General features: G+C 42.0%; 1 protein-coding gene across 4 annotated transcripts in view; it reads right to left on the bottom strand.

Moving 5' to 3' along the window:
* The window catches only part of CFAP61 (cilia and flagella associated protein 61), a 200,512-nt gene that overhangs the window by 1,234 nt on the left and 175,909 nt on the right, over window positions 1-23,369 (bottom strand). For all 4 annotated transcript variants that reach the window (XM_075925780.1, XM_075925782.1, XM_075925783.1 and 1 more), the window contains one exon: window positions 7,756-7,846. In XM_075925780.1, coding sequence (XP_075781895.1) covers window positions 7,756-7,846 — 91 coding nt within the window. The remainder of the gene's footprint in view (window positions 1-7,755; window positions 7,847-23,369) is intronic.

The following is a 23,369-nucleotide window of genomic DNA, read 5'->3' as shown; positions in this document are numbered from 1 at the left end:
ACATAGCCTATGTGTTTACAGACAGATATACATATAATGTATGCATGAAATCTGACAAATGTCTTAGGTGAGGAAACAACAATTTTAATGTTTGAACTTCTTAGAAATTGAATTTCCAGATTCATTTCTGGTGCTCAGATAGTTCAGAAAATTTTATGTTTTTAAATGTCAAATTTGCTAGATTTTCTGCTCAATTGCAGCTGTCATTTGAAAACCAGGCTAGCAGTTCTTGTTGAGGACAAGTGCTTGAAAAGCTATTCCTGCATATGCACACTATCCAATTTTCTAGCAGCCATTGCTACAGTCACAATAGGTCACAGGTGCCTAAGTGCCGCTTCAGGTGCCTAAATCCCATAATCTGGTCCCACTGGGGTTCACAAAATCCCTGCTGAACTACCACTGTACATAAGTGGTATGTACTTAGGTGCCAGGTGAGAGCCTAAACTCACCTGGCACCTAAAGTTTTGCAATGAAAGTTCCCTAGGCACCTATGTTTCTCCCATCTGTGTATGTGCACTGTAGCCCTGCTCTAGGGCTACGTCTACATTGGCCCCTTCTCCAGAAGAGGCATGTTAATTTCCAACTTCAGAATAGGGAAATCCGCGGGGGATTTAAATATCCCCCGCGGGATTTAAATATCCCCCGCGGGATTTAAATAAACATGGCCGCCGCTTTTTTTCCGGCTTGGGGAAAAGCCGGAAAAAAGCGTCTAGACTGGCGCGATCCTCCGGAAAAGGGCTTTATTCCGGAGGATCGCGCCAGTCTATACGCTTTTTTCCGGCTTTTCCCCAAGCCGGAAAAAAAGCGGCGGCCATGTTTATTTAAATCCCGCGGGGGATATTTAAATCCCCCGCGGATTTCCCTATTCTGAAGTTGGAAATTAACATGCGTCTTCCGGAGAAGGGGCCAATGTAGACGTAGCCTAGATGTCTGGACACTTAAGCCCCAGAGCAATGGTTCTCAAACTTTTTAGCCCACCTGGCTCAATGCAAACCTTTCCATGGACCACTAGTTGCTAATGGAAACTCACTGTTAATTACATAACTATGCCTGAGCCATTTTGCTAGTGCTGCAATTAGGGAGAACAGTTTAATTTAATCAGTAAGAAAGGAAATATTAAATTATTAAAGTGCTTTAACTTTCTCATGTTAGTTTATCAAACTTCATTTTAAATAAAGTAAAATATTAATTTATGTCCAACATAACCAGTTTCAATGTTTGTTTTATTTATGGCAGGGATGGGGAACCTTTTTTGGGTTGGGGGCCACTGACCCACAGAAAAATCAGGTGGAGACCACACAAGTGAGAAGCCAAAAAAAAACCCCTCCAAAAACACTCAACCCTCACTGATATGGCCCCCAACTACAACACCTCACTCCTCTGGTGCTCCAGCTAGAGATGTAAGCACCTACCCGATAAGCCCATGAGTCACTACTCGACTAGTTGCTTTCCCACTCTTGCTGCCTCTGTTTCAGAGACAGCAAGGGGGAGCAGGAGCCGGTGCTGGGGGCAGCCGGCTTAAAAGCTAGTTCCCTCAAGCACCATTTCCCTGGGAATGCAGGGGAGACAAGCACAGTGGGGAAACAGTGCGAGCAGGCCCTCAAACAGGGGCTCTTACTATTTTTAAAAGGCAGAGGTACGGGGGGACCCAGGGCAAGCGGGGACTCACCCTGGGTTCCCCACTGTACCTCTGCCTTTTAAATGTAAGACCCCATGGGGCTCTTGCTACATTTCAAAGGCAGAGGCACAGTGGGGATAGTGAGTGCCCCACCCCCCTTATCGATTAGTCGCTAGAAATGCCATTGACTACTTGATTAGCTGATTAATTGAAATTTAGCATCCTTAGCTGCAGCCCCATGGAGCAAGGGGGTGAGGGGAGCAGGAAGGACTGAGGCTCAGGGCTTCCCCCCCATGGGCTGGATTTACTCCTGGGATTTCAGGGTTAATGGGTTTTGTGGACACTCCAGGCTTTGGGGTGGGGACAAAAATGAGGGGTTTAGTGTGTGGGACAGGGCTGCCAGTGAATGGGAGAGGGGTGAGAGTGCAGGATGTGGGTAGGAGATGGGCTGCAGGAGGGGTGAGGGTGTGAGGTCTGGGCAGGAGGTAGGGCACAGGAGCAGACTGGAAGTAGGATATATGGCTGGAGGGAGGGGGCAAGAGCAAGGGAAGTTGCACTGTACGGCCAGGAGGGAGAGTGCAAGAGCAAGGGTGGGTTCAGGAGCATGGTGGGGATAGGGTGTCTGGCCAGGAGGGAGAGTGTAGGAATACGCTGGCGGTGGTATGTCTGGCCAAGGGGAGAGTGCAGGGTCTCAGTGGGGAGTGGTGCAGGAGCACGGTAGGGATGTGGGGTCTCAGCATGAGGTGGGGGGGGCACTTACTTGCTTTCACACCCAACACCTCTCCCAGGCATCGTGTCTCAGGTGTGGCCTCCTGCTGACTCAAGCATTCCCCGCTCGCCCTGAGTCTCGACTGCTGTGCCTCTGCTTGGCTATGTCTAGACTGCAAGCCTCTTTCGAAAGAGAGCGTCTAGACTGCACGTTGAACTTTCGAAAAAGCGGCTTGCTTTTTCGAAAGAAAGCATCCAGCGAGTCTGGATGCTCTCTTTCGAAGAAGCCCTATTTACATTGAAGAACGCCTTCTTTCGAAAGAGGAACTTTCGACAGAAGGCGTTCTTCCTCGTGAAATGAGGTTTACCGCCATCGAAAGAAAAGCCGCGTTCTTTCGATTTAATTTCGAAAGAACGCGGCTTGAGTCTGGACGCAGGGGAAGTTTTTTCGGAAAAAGGCTACTTTTCCCGAAAAAAACCCTGAGTCTGGACACGGCCCTTGAGTCTCCGCTCACCCTGGGTTCCTCGCTGCACCTCTGCAGAAGTGTAGCAGGGATAGCAAGCGCCCTGCCCCCCTTATCGACTAATTGAGTAGTTGATGGAAAGTCCACTGACTACTTGATTAGCTGCTTAATCCAATTTTAACATCCCTAGCTCAAGCCCCATGGGGCAACGGAGGGGAGCAGGAAGGACTGAGGTTTCCCATGGGCTGGATTTACTTTTCTAGGGTTTCGGGGTTAGTGGATTTTGTGGACACTCCAGGCTTTGGGGTGGGGACAAAAATGTGGGGTTCAGCGTGTGAGACAGGGCTGCCAGTGAGTGGGAGAGGGGTGAGAGTGCAGATGTGGACAGGAAGATGGGCTGCAGGAGGGGGTGAGGGTGCGAGGTCTGGGTGGGAGAAGGGGTACAGGAGCAGACTGGAAGTAGGGGGGAGGAGGCAAGAGCAAGGCAAAGTGTAGTACATGGCCAGAAGGGAGGGTTCAGGAACAGGGCGGGGGTATTGGCCAGAATCCAGCCAATGGGAGCAGTGGGGAAAGCCTCCAGGCAGCGTGTCAATGCACTGCTGTTTCCCCAGGTAGGGAAGGGGGAGGAGAAGTGGCAGCATGCAGAGTTGCTTCTGACTCCATGTTGATCTACTTCTTCCCCATGAGGCAGATCCAGTGGGGAGGCTTGGGGCTTCTCCCCCACCTAGGGAAGCCAGCGCTCCAATCTCATGGGAGGAAGGGTGCAGCATGGGCTCCCTGCTGCAGGGAGAAGGAGGCAGGGTGGAAGGAGGGGGAAGCTGAGCTCGAGCCATGGACCAGCTGGAAGGAGTCCACAGATCACAGTTTGAGAACCACTGCCCTAGAACAATGCATGAATTGGGGAAAAGTAAACTTTCCTTTGCTTAACTCATTGCAGGGCCCCACGCATAAAGCATACAAAGACATAGTCTATCAGATCAGGCCGCTGCATGTGAGCTTACACAATATGGATTGGGGAGGACTTCCCTCCTAACTTTTAGCCCCGTGGCTGAGAAAGATGGAATTTGAATAGGTGTCTGCCACATCTCAGGTGAGGACAGTCTAATGTGAGACGCCATGGAGCTCTCCTGTTGAGTTGTTCTTATGGATAAATAAGGAAAGAATCTCCGGGCCAGAGAGAGAGGGAGAGCACACACAAGCATGAAGTTAGTGGAGCTGGTGGTCAAAGCATGTAATTGAAAGGTGGAAGACTCAGGATCTAGTTCCATTGCTCTAGTTATGAGGATGTTAAATTTAGATTAATCAACTAATTGAACAATCGAAGTAATTTGCATTGACTTGTCGATTAGTCGATAAGGGTGCCTGTCAGCTCTTGCTACATTTCAAAGATGGAAGCACTGCAGGGAGCATGGCCAGCAGGGGACTCAAGCAGTTCCCCATTGGCTCCACGCTCTGAAGTGCTCTTGTACATTTCAAAAGCAAAGTACTTCCAGGAGCATGGGGCCAGCAGAGAACAGTTTGAGCAGTCCCACGCTCCCGGCAGTGCCTTGCTCTTGCTACATTTCAAAGGCGGAAGCGCCACCAGTTCCCCACTACACCCCTGCCCCTTCTCCCCATGGAGAGACAGTGCTGGGGGAACTGGCTTTAAAGTCAGCTCCCCCCAGCACCGAATTCTGCTCCCCTCCCTTGCTGCCTTTCCCTGATAGAGGCATTAAGGGGCTGGGCATTAAGGCGGCGAGGAAAGCGATTAGTTGAGTCACTAGTCAACTATCCGATCAGCATTTTCTTATTGGATAGTTGACTGGTCACTTACATCCCATTTTATTTATCCACAGTGTGACAACATCAACAGGAGAGACTGAGGGAACCCAGCATCAGAATACTCCATAGTCCGTTGTTAAGGCATTCACCTGAGACACAGAATCCCATTCAAATTCCTTTGCCCCCCTTGAAGAGGGGGATTCCCACATTTCAGGTGAGTACCTTAACCACTGGGCTCAAAGTTATGAGGGATGTTCTCTATTCTCCCTTCCCCTCCCAACTTTTTATGTAATCAGCATAGGTGCCTAAATGCAGAGGAGGGTTTGCAGCAGAGGATCCTAAGTCAGAGAAGATGCCTCTCTGATTTTAGGTGCTGAACTTACTGAGAAGGACAAGGCTTAGGACACACCCCTCTCCCTGACATCTTGTACTGGCCAGCTTAGGCAGGAACCACCCAATGTGCAGGTTTTTGTGAATCCATTCTGAGGTGCCTTCTCCCTCACAGGAAGCCCAGCTGCCAAACTCAGGCTTTGAGACTCCCAGCAATTTTTAACTGCCCTCCAGGTTAAATGTGGCAATACTTGGCATCACCATGCCTCTGTATTTTGGGGATGGAGGTGCAAAAACCCAGCTCTATCATATGCATGTCCTCATAGCTGGAGCATCACATGTTGAAATAAATATGTCTGTGATCCTACACAATGGGTAAATATTTAAAGGATGATCAGTCACCTTTTGAAGATAAATACTGCTCTAAGAGACTCATCAAATAAGTACATTATGGTTGAGAATTTAAGCACAAGTTCACAGACATGGTCCCCACAATGACTCTAAGTTGGTTCTTCTGCTTGTCTTAGTTTTTTTACTGTATGTCTTATTAAGGATTTTATGTTTTAGGGTGCATAATTGACTTCTACTTTCTACAGTAACCATAACTTAGAAATTCTGACATATGCACATTTACATTCTTTAAATATTCTTACTAATGTCAATTATTTGTTACATTTGATTTTAGTTACTTGAATGTCTTGGTCAACTGGAATATGAGCAAGAGGTAGGAAAGGTCCTTTTCCTCCTGCTCCCAAATTATATAAAGACCATTTAAAGACACTTTCATTATATGTCAAGGGTACAGTATGGCTGTGTCTACATTGGCCCCTATTCCGTAATAGGGATGCAAATGTAGCACTTTGGAATAGGCAAATCCGCGGGGATAATTATTCCTACTTTCAAGAGATCCTCCAGAAAAGAGCTTATTTTCCGGAGGATCGCGTCCAGATTGGCGCTTTTCTCCGGCTTATCTACAAGCTGGAAAAAAGCGGCAGCCATGTTAATGCAAATGCCGCGGGGGATATTTAAATCCCCCGCGGATTTGCCTATTCCAAAGTGCTACATTTGCATCCCTATTACGGAATAGGGGCCAATGTAGACACAGCCTATGTGTTTATTCAGTACTAGATAGCATGTCAATGCTGCACAAACACAAAAACATCTTTACTAGATATATGTTTACAAGATATTTACTAAACCCATTGTTTCTTAAAAATCAGTTAAAATTGGAGTAAAGAGAATTAGAATAAAAACAGACAAAGGGAACGACAAATGTGCATTTACCCTGTCAGGGACAGGACCTGATCATGTAACCCCTTTCTCATGTGAGTAATCCTGATTCATAGGAGTAGTCCCAATGATCTTAATGGGAGGGAGGGAGAGAAGGTGTGTGTATATACACGTGTACTAACTCACATGAGAGACAGATTGCCTGACAGAGTCTGTAATCCTGACATACGTAAGACATCCTTTCCAGGCTGTTCATAAACCATAATACAGATATCACAAAAAGAGATAAATTGTTCACATTACAATACAGGAAACACTGCTGAACCAGGGCAGAAAATTACTACCCTCCAGGTGTACTTTTTTGTTTAGAATTTCATTTTCTGTTCTTTATAAGTTGTTTTCAAGAAAATAGAAATAATAATACTTCACTTAAGTACTCTTCATATTATGTAAACAGAAGAGACAATACTATCCAACACCTTTGTATTTTATTTCAACCTTTCTTAGGGACTTTCTTAGGCTGATGTAACCTCAATACACAGTTAACAATTTTGTATGGTAAATGCAGCAATCCCATTAAAAAGTAGTGGAGCAATACAGAATCATGATATGTAAAATAGAAGCAAAGTGGGTGTTTTGAAGGCTATGGGAGAACAGCATTAAACCATTCACTAGGCAGCAGCAAGATTTAGACTGTAAGAAGAAAAACCTCTTTAGAGAAAATTATATGTTTACAACTTTATGCCTTTTGGGACTGATCCAAAGTCCACTGAATCAAGTGTCAACGTGTCCATCAGCTTCAAATGAGCTTTGGGTCAGATACTTAGGCTATGTCTACACTACCAGGTTATTTCAAAATAACAACTCCCGAAATAGCTATTTTGAAATAAGCTTATTCCTCTTCACAAGCAGGAATTATTAGTTTGAAATAACAAGCCAATTATTTCAAAATGACAGGTTTGGCAGTGTGGACGCTTGCCTTGTTATTTCAAAATAAGGGGAGTTATTTCAAAATAACTCCCTTGTGTAGACATGCCCTTGAAGAGGAAAAAGAGAGAAATTACTATGAATTTATGCTCAAGTCTACAGTGCAAATGACATTGTCAAATGTCTTAATTTCTCCCCTCCCCTATATTTGGGAGTTTCATCTATTACAGAAAAAACATTTTTGTCACTTTATCAACTACATGGTTTGTGCCCATAGGAATTTATAGAAAGATTTACATCTCACAAGATCTGCCATTTTAGGATGGTATAGACAGTATTTTTATATCATTACTCAAAAAAAGTAAACAAAACTGTATGGAAAGCAGAGGAACTAAAGGAATGGGAATTCCAAGTCTCCATGGCAAGGTTGCACTAAAAATATGTAAGTGGTATAAAAATGCTGCACAGAAAAATGGAACAACTTAATGTAAAAACCTTAGCATCTTTGAGATTTGTAAAAATAATTAAAATGAGCCATTTCAGGCTTTACTGAATCTCCCTTGTGCTGCATAGACTGTATCTAATTAGGCTTTTCCAAAGTGAGTAAAAAGCAGAAAAAAATGAAATTTAAAGTGGAAAATGGGAGCAAACACCTAAGTGCTCAACAATAACAAATTACTCCAATAGCAAAATGCATTTGCTGTTCATTTTTCTTACCTGGCTGGATATTAGGATTTGGCGCAGTTCTTTCTTAAGATCAATAAACCGATCATGATAGATGGCCATGGACCAAGGTTCCCTGAAATAGCTGGTTGAAAAAGAAGAAATTTAGTTATCCAGTGAACCTCTCATTAACCACTAATAAAGTATTTACCTGCTTTTTGGCTTTTATAAATTACAGTTCTGGACCCATCATGATCGTTTGTTCATAAAATGCCTCCCGTAACAACATGGTCAATCAATTCTTTTAATGGATGTTCCTGATGTACAGCCAGCTTCAGTAATTACATTTAAAGTGGCTTAATTCAGAGCTGTGGCAAGACCCAGTGAAGAATCCTGATTTTATCAGAATTTAAAAGCCTGAAGACCTGTAAAGAACGGTGTCTCCATTATCTGTCCTCATTTGAGAAAAGCAGATTGCAGGATTAACTGAACTCCTGCATAAACAAATTAAATTTGTGTAGACAATGACACAAATGTTGTTCATCATTAAGGTTTCTGGATTAATAAAGGCCAGAAAAACAGGCCACCACAGCGTTGCAATATGTTCTTTCCACTAGTGCACTGAAGTCAAATTGAATCTGTTCTATGAGGAACTCTCTTAACATTTATGTTATGTCTACTGACAGAAAGCATTCATTACACATTTTTCTGTGAAAAGTTAGAAAAATGAAAGTATCTATTGTAATGGCATAATGAGATATTATAATTAGATGCAATGCATGCAGCTTGAGACAACTGGAGGACAAACTGCTCTTTATTTCCATTTCCTATATAATGAAACATAATTGTTGTGCTGTTATTAATCTGTAGATTAAGCAGAGAATATACCTTGCGTTATGTGTGCATGCCAGTCTCATTAATGTTAATGGGACTCAAAATGATCCACTGGAGAAAGAATAGGACCAAAAGAATCAGTGTGACTTATTAGAAAAATGGGCATCAGATAAATAATCTGATCCTGCAAACATTTATGCAAATCCTTAACTTTGTTTATGTCAAAGTCATCTCACTTAGATCAGGGGGTCTAGTGAAGAGCATAAAGTTACGTATGTGCATGTTTGCCAGATTATGGAATCCTTAGACATTAACAGTGTAATTGGAAGCTGGTAGTCTATTCACATCAGTGGGATTGCTCTAATGAATGTGCAATATTGCATGTGTAACTCTGATGGTATTTGGTCTAATGTCCTTTCAATAAATATATTTATTTTTAGAATAAAACGTTAAGGAGAATTTCCACAGAAAACCATCATTCAGTTGCTTTCTAAAAGGATAAAACTTTTATAAATTTTGATTTGTGATATATCCCATCAGCAACTTTTCTATAAATAAAAACTACATTGGACTTCAAATATTAATGAATCAGTGAATACTGCAGCATGTTACTAACAGAACTCTGCCAATTGTTCACCATCATCTTCCACTTGTATTTCTTTAGGTAGGTAAAGGCTTATCTCTTTTGTGTTTGTACAGCACCCAGCACCATCAGGCCCCAAACAGAATGAAGGATGTTTCCACAATACATATATTTAGTGCCACTGCTACTCACCTTTATATTTCCATATTGACAGACATAGGAGCATCTTGCTATACACTGCCTGAACATTACCAAGACTGATTTCATCTCTATTTTGGGGTCTGAAATCTTACAGAAGCTGAACACAGCTCCAAGGGCTGCTTTAAAAATGTACTTTAAAATATATTTATTGTATCCCAATAAGATAGATACATACCTACATAAAAATGAACAATTTCCCAAAATATTTAAACAACTTAACTCATCTCAATTTTTTTCATTTAATGTCAATGTCAAAGAAAGGTAAGATGGGAAAAGAAAAAATATACCAAGATGTATATACTTAAATATATAAGATAAATATACTTAAGACAGAAACACCTTTCTAACAACCATATTTAGTTTTAGTCTCTCAAGATACAACACATATTCCATTAAAGTTAAGTTTAATAATGAAAAAGATTCACTTGAAGCCAACCAACAAGTTGACTTTCTGCAGCTCATTTTAAATTTTATTACCACTTCAACAGTAGTCCCTAAGGGCAAGCTGTAGAAAGCCTGAAAGTATAATGCTCTTCAGTGTACAAGATGAACCTGGCATGCTCCCAACAGAGGCTCAGAGGCTCCCCAACTATCATGAGAACAGCATCTGCCACATGTGTTTGCACCATTTAGTTTTTCATAACCTGCCAAAATGATCAAGCTAAATATGTAGATGACGACAATGTTTGCCAGGGGCATAACTGATTTTAAAAACTTGGTCACTTCTTGAGGGGGACCCCCTGCTGGCAGACTTTTATATCTACAGAAGCTTTCATTGGAAGGCACTTGTAACTAGATGGGATGAAATGGTCTCCTTTTGAAGACAATATCTGACATCCTTTTTGTTGCTAGGAAGCTGTCCTCTCCTTTCACTGACAAACAATAATAAAGTCTGTTCTGCCTCATCTGTGATGTGTAGCCTATATTAGATGAAGGGGAGAAAAAAAAGGAAATCATGTAGTTATATCCTATGCAAAAGGAGTTCAATCTTTTTAATTTAAAGGGGGCACTGGTTAAAAATGAGCAGATAAAGTTGTCCAACTCCAAGAAATAAAAATGTGCTGTCTGAAATCTGCATGTAAATGTATTCCCATCCAAAACACATCTATTTTTATTCTCCACTCTTATTTAGTGTACTGCTATACACCATTTTCAAAGGACAATGTTTTTTAATTCTGAAACAGCAGTAATTTTCTGATGTGTATGGGCATTCTTAAAAACAGAACACTGACCCTTGGCCACACTTGCAGTACTTTCATCCACACTATCCCAGATAAAGATCTCTCCTTGGATGGGAACATGTAACAAAACCAAAAAACCCTAAAGATTCTGAAAGTTGAGAGGTACTTTTATACTGAGAATGCCAAGCTCAGCACCCACAACAAGAAATAATTAAATAAAGGGTTACTAAGAACTTTATCACATCAGAAAAATTCCATGACAACTGTACAATGGGCAACAGTAGTGAATAATGAAAAAGGGAATAGGATTCTCGACAGAGTCCACATTGTGCCCGATACAGGTTATCGGCCATTTAGGCATATTCCTATAAAGGAATGGCACTCATTTTTACCACCCACTGAAGCACTGAAAGCTGAGCCCCCTTTCAGGAAAATTAAACCAATTCACCTCACCTAAGTCTCACCACAAGTTGTTACAGAGCTACTAAAAATGTGTAGTTGTGCAGAGCAGATAGTATAACGTTGTCAAGTTTTATGATTTTTATCATGGATTTTGTGATAGTTTGTTTCTCTTTGGGTGTGTCTAGACTACAGGGTTTTTTCGAAAAAAAAGTGGCTTTTTTTTAGAAAAAACTTCCCCTGCGTCTAGACTGCTGCCGCGTTCTTTCGAAAGTACATTGAAAGAACTCAGCAGTTTTTTCGACTGCAGAAAACCTCATTACGAGGAAGAACTCCTTTTTTTTGAAAGTGCTCTTTCAAATAAAGGTGCTATGTAATGCAAACTGTGCTTTTACGAAAGAGAGCATCCAGACTGCTTGGGTGCTCTCTTTCAAAAAAGCAGTTTGCTTTTTTGAAAGTACTGGTTGTAGTCTAGATACTCTTTTTCGAAAGAGGCTTTCGAAAGTGGCTTGCAGTCTAGATGTAGCCTTTGTCTCAGATATTGGACTCCCATTATTGTGGAAGAATCTTTGCTTTCATTAACCAAGTAAATAAATATTAAAAAAAGGAACATAGCCATCATAGTTGTAGAGAAAAAAGTTTGAAAATAAGACCCAAGTGTAATAGAAAGACTTTAAAAAGGTAAACAAAAAGAATCCAACATTTATTACATTTTAAAATCTCATGATTTGTAAGAATCTCTTTCTGTGTGTATTCCCTGACTTATCATTTCTTAATATTGATGTAAGACTATGTAGATTTTCTTAATATGTCATAGCCTCTCCTTTTCCACACACTGCAATGAACAGTGGTATATTTAACAGCATTGATATTTCTGTCATCACTGGCATCTGAGTTAGCACTGATTGTAATGAATGCGGCAGTTCAGACTTCAGAGCTATAGTTTCAGGTGCCCTGGCAAACACTGCTGCACTTGGGTCATGCTTACAAGGTTTTCTTCACACCCACAACAGATAAAAATGTATTTAGAAAAAAGCAAGCAAGCAGAGATCTGGAGGACAGCTGAGAGGCTCCTTTGTCCTTCACCTGGCTTGTCCCCACCGCAAAGCTGGCTTGTCTTTGGGGTGCAACTTACATTTTGGGAACTGCTGTCTTAATCATGCATTAAACTATCCAGGAAAAATCTCTTTTGCTGGTGAGTTTATTAAATGGTCTGAATTTTGTGTCTGTTGAGACAGATTTTTGTTTCTAGCATGGAATCATGTTAATATAAACAAATGTGGACAACAACCAGCATAGATCAATACTATGAAATTTCCACCACTATTTTGCCTTATGGTTATGCAATTCTTTTGGCTCTGCTCTGAGCTGAAACCACAGACCGTGTTGTGGTGACGGATGGTGGCTTTTCAAACGTATAAAAGGTAGTTAGGCTCTCAGTTCCCACTTAGAATCAATGGGATCAGGGCAACTAGTTTGAAAATCTGTACACCGGTTACCAGTCTGCTTACAACCAGCGTGATTTATCCATGGTAATACGAGAGACTTCTCTTGGAGTTCTGCTGTCTACTTTAAAAAAAACTTTTATATCAGTGGCAATAAACAAGCTAAATTAAAGAACAAGTCTCTGTTACGTACTTATTCCCACTCTCCTCTTCCCAGCATCCCACATGCAACCAATTCTCTTTATCTTAGAATACCAACAAATTTATCCAACAGGACAAATTTGTCTGAGTGTATTCGGGTGTTATAATTCACTCTCTAAAGCCCAATCCCCCCTGTCCTGGGTGGCAAGGCCAAAGCCAAAGCCCAAGGACTTTATTCCCATGCAGGGGCCTGTAACCTGAGCCCCACTAGACAGGCTACTGCGCTTGGCCTTTGACTCCAGTCCCAGATGGTGTGTGTGGGGGGGAGGGGTCTGCAGCTGACTTTGGGATCCTGATCTACAGTTTGAGAATCACTGCTCTAAAACAACAGGATTAGTTTGGACCTCTTGACTGTTGACTTTCATATCTTGATAAGGTAAGGGGACTGTTGGCACCTTACTAAAACTCTGTGGGCTTTTTGGCTGGCTAGCCCCAGTATCAAAAGAAAGGGGAGGTTCAATGAGAAATCAGAACTCTGAGGGTACATCTACACAGTTGTGCATAGCTCGAAATAAGCTATGCAATCTGAGCTAATTTGAGCAATTTGTGTAGCTTATTTTGAGATAGCACCCAATTTCAAAATAGGCTGTCTAAACACAGCGCCAAATTTCGAAAAAGAGTGCTATTCTGGCGTCTTCCTTATTCCTCATGCAATGAGGTTTACAGGAAGCTGGAATAAGCTGCCCATTATTTTGAAATTATTTCAAAATAACGGGTGTGCTGTTAAGATGCACACAACGCTATTGTGGGATAACAGACGTTATTCTGAAATAGCACCACTGTGTACCCTGAGACTGACAGTGCCCAGGAACAATGGGAAGAGGCCAACGCCCCAGGTCAGCCTGAATGACAGGGCGAGGAGGCCAATGAGTAAGTCAGGAGGCTGGGGAGAGTCCCGTCCTGAGAGCTGGATTTGCCAAGGTCAGACTGAGTGAGGCCAAGTGAAGGAGAGAACAGGGGCCCAGGCTGAGTTTGGAGGAGAGTTGCAACCACAGATCCTGAGACGCAGTGCAGAGAATAAGAATCCTGGGCCCAGCCTTGTTGGGGTTACAAGGGCTCTGCCACACAGGGTGAGATCTCACCAAACTAAGAGACTGGGCAACAAAATGGCAAATGAAATTGAATGTGGATAAATGTAAAGTAATGCACATTGGAAAGAATAACCCCAACTATACATATAATATGATGGGGGCTAATTTAGCTACAACTAATCAGGAAGGAGATCTTGGCATCATTGTGGATAGTTCTCTGAAGATGTCCACGCAGTGTGCAGAGGCAGTCAAAAAAGCAAACAGGATGCTAGGAATCGTTAAAAAGGGATAGAGAATAAGACAGAGAATATCTTATTGCCCTTATATAAATTCAAGGTACGCCCACATCTTGAATCCTGTGTACAGATGTGGTCTCCTCATCTCAAAAAAGATATACTGGCATTAAAAAAGGAGAGGTTTGGAACGGGTCCCATATGAGAAGAGATTAAAGAGACTGGGACTTTTCAGTTTGGAAAAGAGCAGACTAAGGGGGGGAGATGATAGAGGTCTATAAAATCATGAGTGTGGAGAAAGTGAATAAGGAAAAGTTATTTACTTGTTCTCATAATATAAGAACTACGGGCTACCAAATGAAACTAATGGGCAGCAGGTTTAAAACAAATAAAAGGAAGTTCTTCTTCACGCAGTGCATAGTCAATCTGTGGAACTCCTTGCCTGAGGAAGTTATGAAGGCTAGGACTATAACAGGGTTTAAAAGAGAACTAGATACATTCATGGTGGCTAAGTCCATAAATGGCTATTAGCCAGTCTGGGTAATGAATGGTGTCCATAGACTCTGTTTGTCAGAGGGTGGAGATGGATGGCAGGAGAGAGATCGCTTGATCATTATCTGTTCGATTCACTCCCTCTGGAACACCTGGTATTGGCCACTGTTGGCAGACAGGATACTGGGCTGGATGGACCTTTGGTCTGACCCAGTACGGCCGTTCTTATGTTCTTAACCCTTGAGGTCAGGAAGGGTAAAAGAGAGTGGGAGTGGAGACTCAGATCTTTTCACTACCCCATTTCACCAGGGTAGTGTAGAAGCCAGGAAAGTTCCCCACAGTAGCAGGACCCTGATTACAATAAGCCGGTCTCATTGGAAGAATCTCATGATTAGCTGTGATTCAACAATACATCAACGTGTATTTTACAGTGTGTCTGTTTGTTAAAGAATTCCTCCTAAACCATAAGAGCTAGGACTACCAAATTTGGTATGCAGCTTCCTCTTACCCTAACTTAAACCAAGGTCAGGGTTTGGTTGTGCTTGGAAAATGGGAAGTGTTGGGAATGGGATTGTTTCCCATAACATGGAGATGGAGGAGCAGAGAGAGGAGGATGTGATACTGAAAGTAGCCACTGGGGGCAGCTGCAGCACCAAGAGAGTGACCAGCAGAGCTGGGGCTCCGCCATCTTCCCTGCCAGCACACCAGTAAGGAGACCTGCCCCAAACCTGAAGCCTGTTCCCTCATGGCGGGGGGGGGGAGATGACGCTGAAGGGGGGAGAAACATTCCCCAGAGCCTGCCCCCTCCCCAGACAGCCTGCAGGCTGTGGGGTATCAATGGGGGGGGGGGGGGGAGAGAGCCCCCAGAGCCTTGTTCCTCCAACAGCCTGCAGGCTGGGGGGGCCACTAGAGGGGGCAGTTAGAGGGCAGGAAACCTTCGGAGCCTGGCCTCCCCCAGACAGCCTGTAGGCCATGGGGAGGGGCTGTTCCCCCCTCCAGCACACGCCAGTGAGTGTAGAAGGGGCTGACCCTTGCTGCCACCCCATACCAGACCCCACAGTAATCCCCGAGGCCAAGTTCTGTGTGGGAGGGGACTTGAGGAAAGGGTTGCGACGGGGCAGGGAGAATGCAGAACAGGAGAGGGAAGAGGTGAGGTAGAGCAGGGGTGGGAAGAGGCAGAGCAGGGGCTGGACTTGAGGGAAGGGTGCAGACAACCCCTCATGGCTACAGGGACTCATGTGCCAGGAGTTGTGCGCATGGGCCAGATTGTGGAACTGCTGAGGCTGCAGATGGCCCATGGGCTGTGAGTTTGAGACCCCTGACCTAGAGAATCTAATGGCAGCTGGGAAGCCATTGTGCCAGACACAGTACAGGTACAGAATAAATAAGGGCACCTGCCTTGAACATCTTACTGTTGAAATATGCCACAAATGCCTTTAACCAATGATGGTGGGACGGGGGGTCCTCCCATGCTCACTTTGCACTTGTTTTCCTCACCTGTTTAGATGCCCTAGGCCTATCAATGTGCTGTTCAGTTTATGGAAAACATGCAGCCTTTCAAGAGTGGCAGTGTTTGATGTATGAGGTGGGATGCAGGCAAATACTAGTGAGTATGCCACAAGTAGGGTTGCTAGGTGTCCAGTTTTGAACTGGACAGTCCAGTATTTGAACTTTCCGTTCGGGAAACAAATGGAGAAAATATAAATGAGAAAATATAAATATCTGGTATTTTCTAAGGAAGATGTAATGTAAATTGTGATGTAATGTCAAGTGTGTCCGGTATTTTTTTTTAAACCATCTGGCAACCCTACCAACCTCCCCAGGTGTTGCAGGGTGCAGTTACTCCCCAGGTGTTGCAGGGTACCATCACTATTAAATACTCTGCTTCCCCCATTTCTCATTGTTATCACTGGACATTTGTAGGACAAGCGTTTGTACTATCACAACAAATCTTGGCCTCAATTGACTGACATACATGGCCATTTTCATGCAAGCTGGCCAGCTCATGTTGGCTCAAATTTAAATTGGGATTATTAAGTAGAATATAGCTCACCCTGCATGTGAAATTAGCAAATTTCACTAGAGAGCACAGCAGGAGAAATGTAATTGTGTTCAAAAGCCATTTGGTTGCCTTTGGGGGGGAAAGATATTTTCCAGAAATCAGGTCTATTTTTTTAATTTTAGTGACCATGCAGAGTATTCAGCACTGCTGCTATGTGTTTAAAGGTAATGAGCACTTTAGAAGCTACCAGGGATGCTACAGCAATTTTTATAGTGAAGGTGCTAAGAGCCATTGAACCAAACTGTAAAGCCTGCATGTGATGGAAACCACTTCAAAGCCAGGAGTGTGGCTCTAGTTCCAGAACCTATGAGAGCTAAGCTGCATGACGTTTGCTTCGGAGCTTTTGTGAGTCTCGTCAAAACCTTATTTAGAATGTCTACAGTCTAGATATAGAATTAGCAAAGTTTTAGGTGTGGCCTGGGAGCTATTTGCACTTAGATGAAGAACAGCTGTATGGCAAGATGGAAGTTAACAGATGTGGGGAAAGAAGTGTTTTGAAGAACTCATACTCATAATTTCACCCTTCATCAAGGTGACCATCCTATAATCAAGATGGATCATAACTGTAGTGTCCATCTGCATTCCTCGTTCCTTGTAGTTATCCAAAGAGCTATACCTGCTAAAAAATGTCCATCTAGAGCTGGTCAGAAGACTGTCTTAGCCCATCAGACTCTAAGTTAAATCATGTTACGCATTTTTAGGAAGGACACTGCTGATCCTTCAAGAATTTCCAATTGGCTTAGAATGCAACACTGCAGCTATACTGCAATACACCATTCGTTATTGGCTTTTGGAGGACATATACAGCTCTATTTAATCTCAAGTACTCTATCAGATACATAGGTTATCATGTTATCTCCCAGCTATGTATGTTTTCACACTGACACTAAGTGCTATATTTAAAGAGTTAAAGCCTTTGCTCAGTACAAAGACTTTAAGAACAAGAGGAAAAATCTTATTCTCCTGCAGAAAACAGAAAGGTAAGTTTTATGTAACATTTAGGCATGTACAATTACGTGGTTAACATGAACAAGAATCATAGAATCATAAAATCACAGGGTTGGAAGAGACCTCAGGATGTCATTGAGTCTAACCCTCTGCCCAAAGCAGGACCAACCCCAACTAAATCATCCTAGCCAGGGCTTTGTCAAGTCGGGACTTAAAAACCTCTAGGGATGGAGATTCCACCCCCTCCCCAAGGAACCCATCCCAGTGCTTCACAATCCTCCTGGAAATAGTTTTTACTAATATCCAACCTAGACCTCCTCCATTGCAACTTGGGACCACTGCTCCTTGTTCTGCCATCACTGAGAACAGCTTCTCTCCATCCTCTTTGGAACACCCTCCCCTCAGGGAATTGAAGGCTGCTTTCAAATCCCCCCTCACTCTTCTCTTCCGTAGACTAAAGCCCAAATCCCTCATCCTTTCCTCATACATTATGTATTCCTGCCCCCTAATCATTTTTGTTGCCCTTCACTGGACTTTCTCCAATGCATCCACATTCTTTCTGGCCCCACCAGTGCTGAATAAGGGGAATAATCATTTCTCTGGATCTGCTGGCAATGCTCCTCCTAATGTACCCTAATATGCCATTAGCCTTCTTGGCTATAGAGGCACACTGTTGACTCGAGATTTAGCAACTACGGGCAGTCCCCGAGTTACGCGGATCCGACTTATGTCGGATCCGCAGTTACGAACGGGGCTTTTTTCGCCCCGGAGGACTGGAGCGGCGGGACGCCCAGATGCGTTGCAGTCCCGCCGCCCCCATCCTCCGGGGCGAGAAAAGCTGCTCCACGTCTCCCTGGTCTGCTGGGGGGGAGCCCCCCCCCCAGCAGACCAGGGAGACGCGGAGCAAAGCAGACCAGGGAGACCGGGAGCAAAGCCGCGGAGCACGCCCGCAGCGGGACAGCCCAGGCACGCCTGGGCTGTCCCGCTGCGGGCGTGCTCCGCGGCTTTGCTCCCCGTCTCCCTGGTCAGCAGACCAGGGAGATGGAGCAAAGCCGTGGAGGACGCGGGCGGACCCGCGTCTCCCTGGTCTGCTGGGGGGGGGTGCAGCTAGTGCCCCCTCTCCCCTCCCCAGCAGACCAGGCTTTTCGATGTTGTTCGATGTTGTTTTCTTTGTTGCGAATTAATTTTCTGGTCTCATCACAATCTTATTGTAATTCAGCATCTTATTGTAATTCAGCTGGGGTGCTGCTGGGTTGCTCCAGTAGCGCCACTCCTTGGTGCTACTGGAACAACCCAGCAGCACCCCAGCTGCTCTGCCCCAGGCATCCTGATTCAGCCACTGCTGAAACTGACCAGGGGCTGACTACAGGAAGCCCGAGGCAGAGTTGCTCTGCCCCGGGCTTCCTGGAATCAGCCGCTGATCAGTTTCAGCAGCAGCTGACTTGGGGACGCCTGGGTTTCTTAAGTTGAATCCGTATGTAAGTCAGAACTGGCGTCCAGATTCAGCCGCTGTTGAAACTGATTAGTTTCAGCAGCGGCTGACGCCAGTTCCGACTTACATACAGATTCAACTTAAGAACAAACCTACAGTCCCTATCTTGTACGTAACCCGGGGACTGCCTGTACCTTCCAAAAGAGGTCTTATTTTTTTAATGGAGGAAGACTTTATAAAAAAAACCAAACTTGCTAACAAAAACCACATCCAAAAGTAAAACCAGACAACTCAGGAGCTGCATCTCCCTCCCAAATGGGGCTGCTGTCTCCTGCTGCCAACCCTCCTGCACAAGATCCTGCTTAATCAGTTAACCGGTTAAACCTAAGGTTTGGTAGGTTAACTGACTAGCCAGGATTTTACACCCCTAGTTGTGACAATTTAATTGACTGAAATTGAAGTTATTTAGTGAAGCATATGGGGGGAGGGAAAAGAGAGAGAGAGAGCAATCTGTGAGATGCTGAATTACAATAAGATTGTGATGAGACCAGAAAATTAATTCACAACAAAGAAAACAACATCGAACATTTTCTACCAACTGTAACTGATACAAATGAGGTAAAAAGCTGCTTAGGCAAACAATACAATTAAATTGTGTATAACTTTATGGTGCATATGTGTAAGTAAAAGGATTACATATAACTCATTTTTAACTGTTTCTGTAATTTATTTTATAGGGCTTATAACTTATTTATAATTGCTAAATGGGGGAAAATAGAAATACATTCCAACTGAACTACTGCAAGAGTACTATTTAATTCCTTGCACAAAACCACTACTGATTGAACATCTATTTATCTATGTATTTTAGGTATTCTGTGAATAATTCAGTTATCTACAATTCTGCTACTGTTGGTCTGATTCAAAGACTGAGGAAATCAACAGATTATAATTGATATCAAGGGATATTCAACCAGGCCATATGATCTACTTTATTAAAGCAGGATTAATAAATGATATAAATCACCAGTTGAGAGGAAGACATTTATTCACACTTCTTTCAACAGGGATATAAATATTGAAGAATATTAGTGAATATTTATCATTTTAAAAAATAACACTGGGATTATTCTGCTAAGAAACAGTTAACAAGGATTTACTGGCATTTTAAATACAATTATAATTTAATTATAGTACATAAGCAACGGCACTAAAGGGCCAAAATTGTGATCCTCATTCAGGAAAAACAATCCGTGAATTGGATAGGGATTTTGCCTATTGATCAAAATAGTGCTCCCAATGGACGTGATCAAAAGCCCTCTGCAATCAATGAAAAGACTGTCAGTGTCTTTAATGGGCTTTGAATCAGGGCCTACACTTGCACCTATTTATATTTTTTTCAGCATATTCACATTGTAAAAAATATTCATCTACTTCATTGCAATTTCTAATTTTATTTTCTGTATTTTTAATATAAAAGAATATTATGTTATAGTACCACAGACAGTGATCACCATTAAAAAGTAAACAATTGGCAACAGTTACCTCATCCCAGTAACTGAGGTACTGCAGTTATTTCTTATTCTAAGTACATTATACAGATATTCTGCATTAGCTCAGTACCACAGACTGTAACTGTTGGCAAATGTTTACTTTTTAAACAGTGTCTACTGAACAATAGACCCTTGCTAAACTTCAGTGTGCTAATGCAAACACCTTTCACCTGGCACCCAAAATGGCAGGGCCTCCCCTATTCTCTAAAAAAATTAATAGCAGATGTATTGAGTTCTGTACTTCTGCACAACATACTGCATGATATATATTTAATATATTATGAAAAATAATTAAAAGGGAACTAAAACTGTCAAACAAAATCAATAAAATACATTTCGTGATGCATTATGATTGCTTTTCTAAAATTATTTGTTCATTTACAGATTCAGAACATTCAATAATTCATAATGGTTTGTCTAATTATTAATATGAATTAGCAAGGTTCTATCATAAGTAAACTATGTTAAGATTTAGTGACTAGCCTTTCCCTATTAATTCTGGCCTCCGGGTTTCTTAGTAACCTAGCTGTTCATTAGAGGCTTAGTTGTTCATTAAAAACAACATTAATTAAATATATAAAATAAATTTAAGCCACCTAAAGATGCCTGGTTATTTATATTGATTTGTTATGTAAGTGCAGCTTTAATGGTGTGAATCATGGCTAGCATTTAATTCCAGTAGAAAAGAAAAGCTGCTAGGGCTTCAGTATCTATCCCTTCATGAGCTCCTCTTATTCTGGTTTTCTCTTGATAAAAAGCACACCTATTTACCTCTAATTAGGCTGGAAAGGGTATTGAGTAGCATTAGTCCCACTCAACCATGCTCACAGCCTTCCCCATTTTCATTCTTTCTTTTTTTTTCTCCTGCAGGGAAAATATATCTTATACAAGTCTGCAGGGTTAACAAAAAAAGAGTAAGGTGGAATCTCTTTTATGTAATGGAGGCATGCTAATGCGACAGGATCCAGCAAATTCCAGAAAGCAATTCATTCTAATATTCCTTTAATAAACAAATGCTCTTAATTTTTTGAAAGGCTGTTCTAAATCTTTATATACAATGCATATACCATGTTTAATATAATCCCTGATGTGCAATGATTATCCTGTCCATAAGTCCTTTTTAATGACTATCTTTTACTAGTCCTTCTAATGATAAAATTAAAACATGCAATATTCCTTCTACTTCCTAATATCTCTATTATGTTTTAAGATATATTAGAATTATGCCCTTAAACATTCTATTGTGGTGTTTCTGCTCACAATCTCATACAAATGACATTCATTAATTAATTCTAGCCTACTCAAAAAGTGCTGTGTGCAAATTAAATCCGAGAAGAAAAGGCCAAATGGTTATATTTGTAAATGTCAATAGCATTTATATCATTCTGAAACATTTTTGTATATTTAGGATCAGACCCCTGGGCATTTAACATGGGAAGAACTGGACAAGACTAAAGAGAAAAAATCCAGTGATGTTCTCCACTTGTTTGGTCTTCACAATCTTAATATTATTGATTGTAGTATTTTAGGATAGCATTACAGCATTATTTCTGATAGCAAATGTTACAAAACACAAAACTGTTCCCATTAGAACTTCCTGTTTTCACATGGCTATAACGTTTGGGGCTGAAAATTTGCATGCTTTGTCTGTGGAAAAGACTTGTGTCCCAGCATGTACTGAAAGTCAACATAGCTCTGCAGAACAAGGTGAGAACAGTAGATTCCAGAGTCAGGGGCACATTATTAAGAATCCTCTACTCTCTGCACTTCTTCAATTTAAACTAGGAGGATGTTAGTCTGAGCACCTGAGCTGATCATGCCTGCCACCATACAGCTCTCTAAAATAATCAAAGCTTTCTGAGTCCAAAACAAGCTTGTTAAATTTCCCACAGAAGGCAACTGATAGCCAGTGCAGATCTTATTAAAGCAAACAGTCCATTCTGAACTACTATTTCTTATTTATTTTTTTACAGAGGGGGTAAACTGAAGAGGTTAAGTGACTTGGCAACAGTCGCACAAAACTGTGCAAGAACTAGTATTTAAACCCAAGTCTCTGATCTGCTACAAGGCTCCTTAATGCATGATACCCCTAAACAAACTTTAATAAACAGTAGTAAGTCTCTAGCCTCAATGAGTGCAAACACTAAAATAAGGGTTAATTTGCTGTCGGTAAAAAAAATGTATTTGATCATTTATTGAAAATATTCCATATATTGCACTGAGCTGCTGATTAATCAGATAAGAAATAGTCTCTCTGACTAAACAGCTATACCATGTTAATAATCATCTTGATAGATGAGCAGCTAATCACATCTGCTATTACCAGTCACAAGGGCAATAAATATTGCCCCTTGTCACAACATTTCAGAAAAACTCCATTTTGGCTTTTGAAGAAAGATTGGCACGGCACAGCTTCCCACTATGGTATTTTCAATAACACCACCTGCAAATGTGCAATTTGGAATGTGCTATGGAGAACAAAGGCAATCATACTTCTCATCATTGTCCTATGCCAGCTTATTCTTTCCAGTTATGACACATGCACTCTGCTTATTGGAACTTAGGGGCAGTTGTGCCTTGCCTTGGCATCAACATTACTGCGTCATGCGTGGTGATCAACGCGTACCATAGTGTGATTGAAAACAAACTCACTCATGTGATACTTTACAAATCTCATGTATGAAAATCACTCCCACTTAATTCATTAAATAAGCTACTTAAGTATTTTAGAAACTAGCTGTTAAGAGGAGATTTTGTGCATTATATTAACAAACATGATTTTCATTAATGCAAAATGAAGCTTATATGAATCATTTGCATATCATATCACTGCCCTGATACTAAAGAATATTCAATTGGTTGCCAAGTATCAGAAGGACCCTCTAATTATCTATTTTGTACTTATGATTCAGCAGCAAGAGATGTCACTGCTCTAAGAACTTAGCAACTGTGTTTTATGGCTTCCACCATGGTTGTTTTAATGCAGGAGAACAAAGGGAAGGAGCTGAGGAACAAGTGATTTAATATGCCAGTCAAAACTCACCCATCTCCTCTTTTGAGAATGACTGTAAAT

Source organism: Pelodiscus sinensis, chromosome 3 (assembly GCF_049634645.1).
Source record: "Pelodiscus sinensis isolate JC-2024 chromosome 3, ASM4963464v1, whole genome shotgun sequence".
NCBI lineage: Eukaryota > Metazoa > Chordata > Testudines > Trionychidae > Pelodiscus > Pelodiscus sinensis.
The sequence above is the reverse complement of the archived record's forward strand: the minus strand, read 5'-3'. Positions and strand labels throughout refer to the sequence as shown.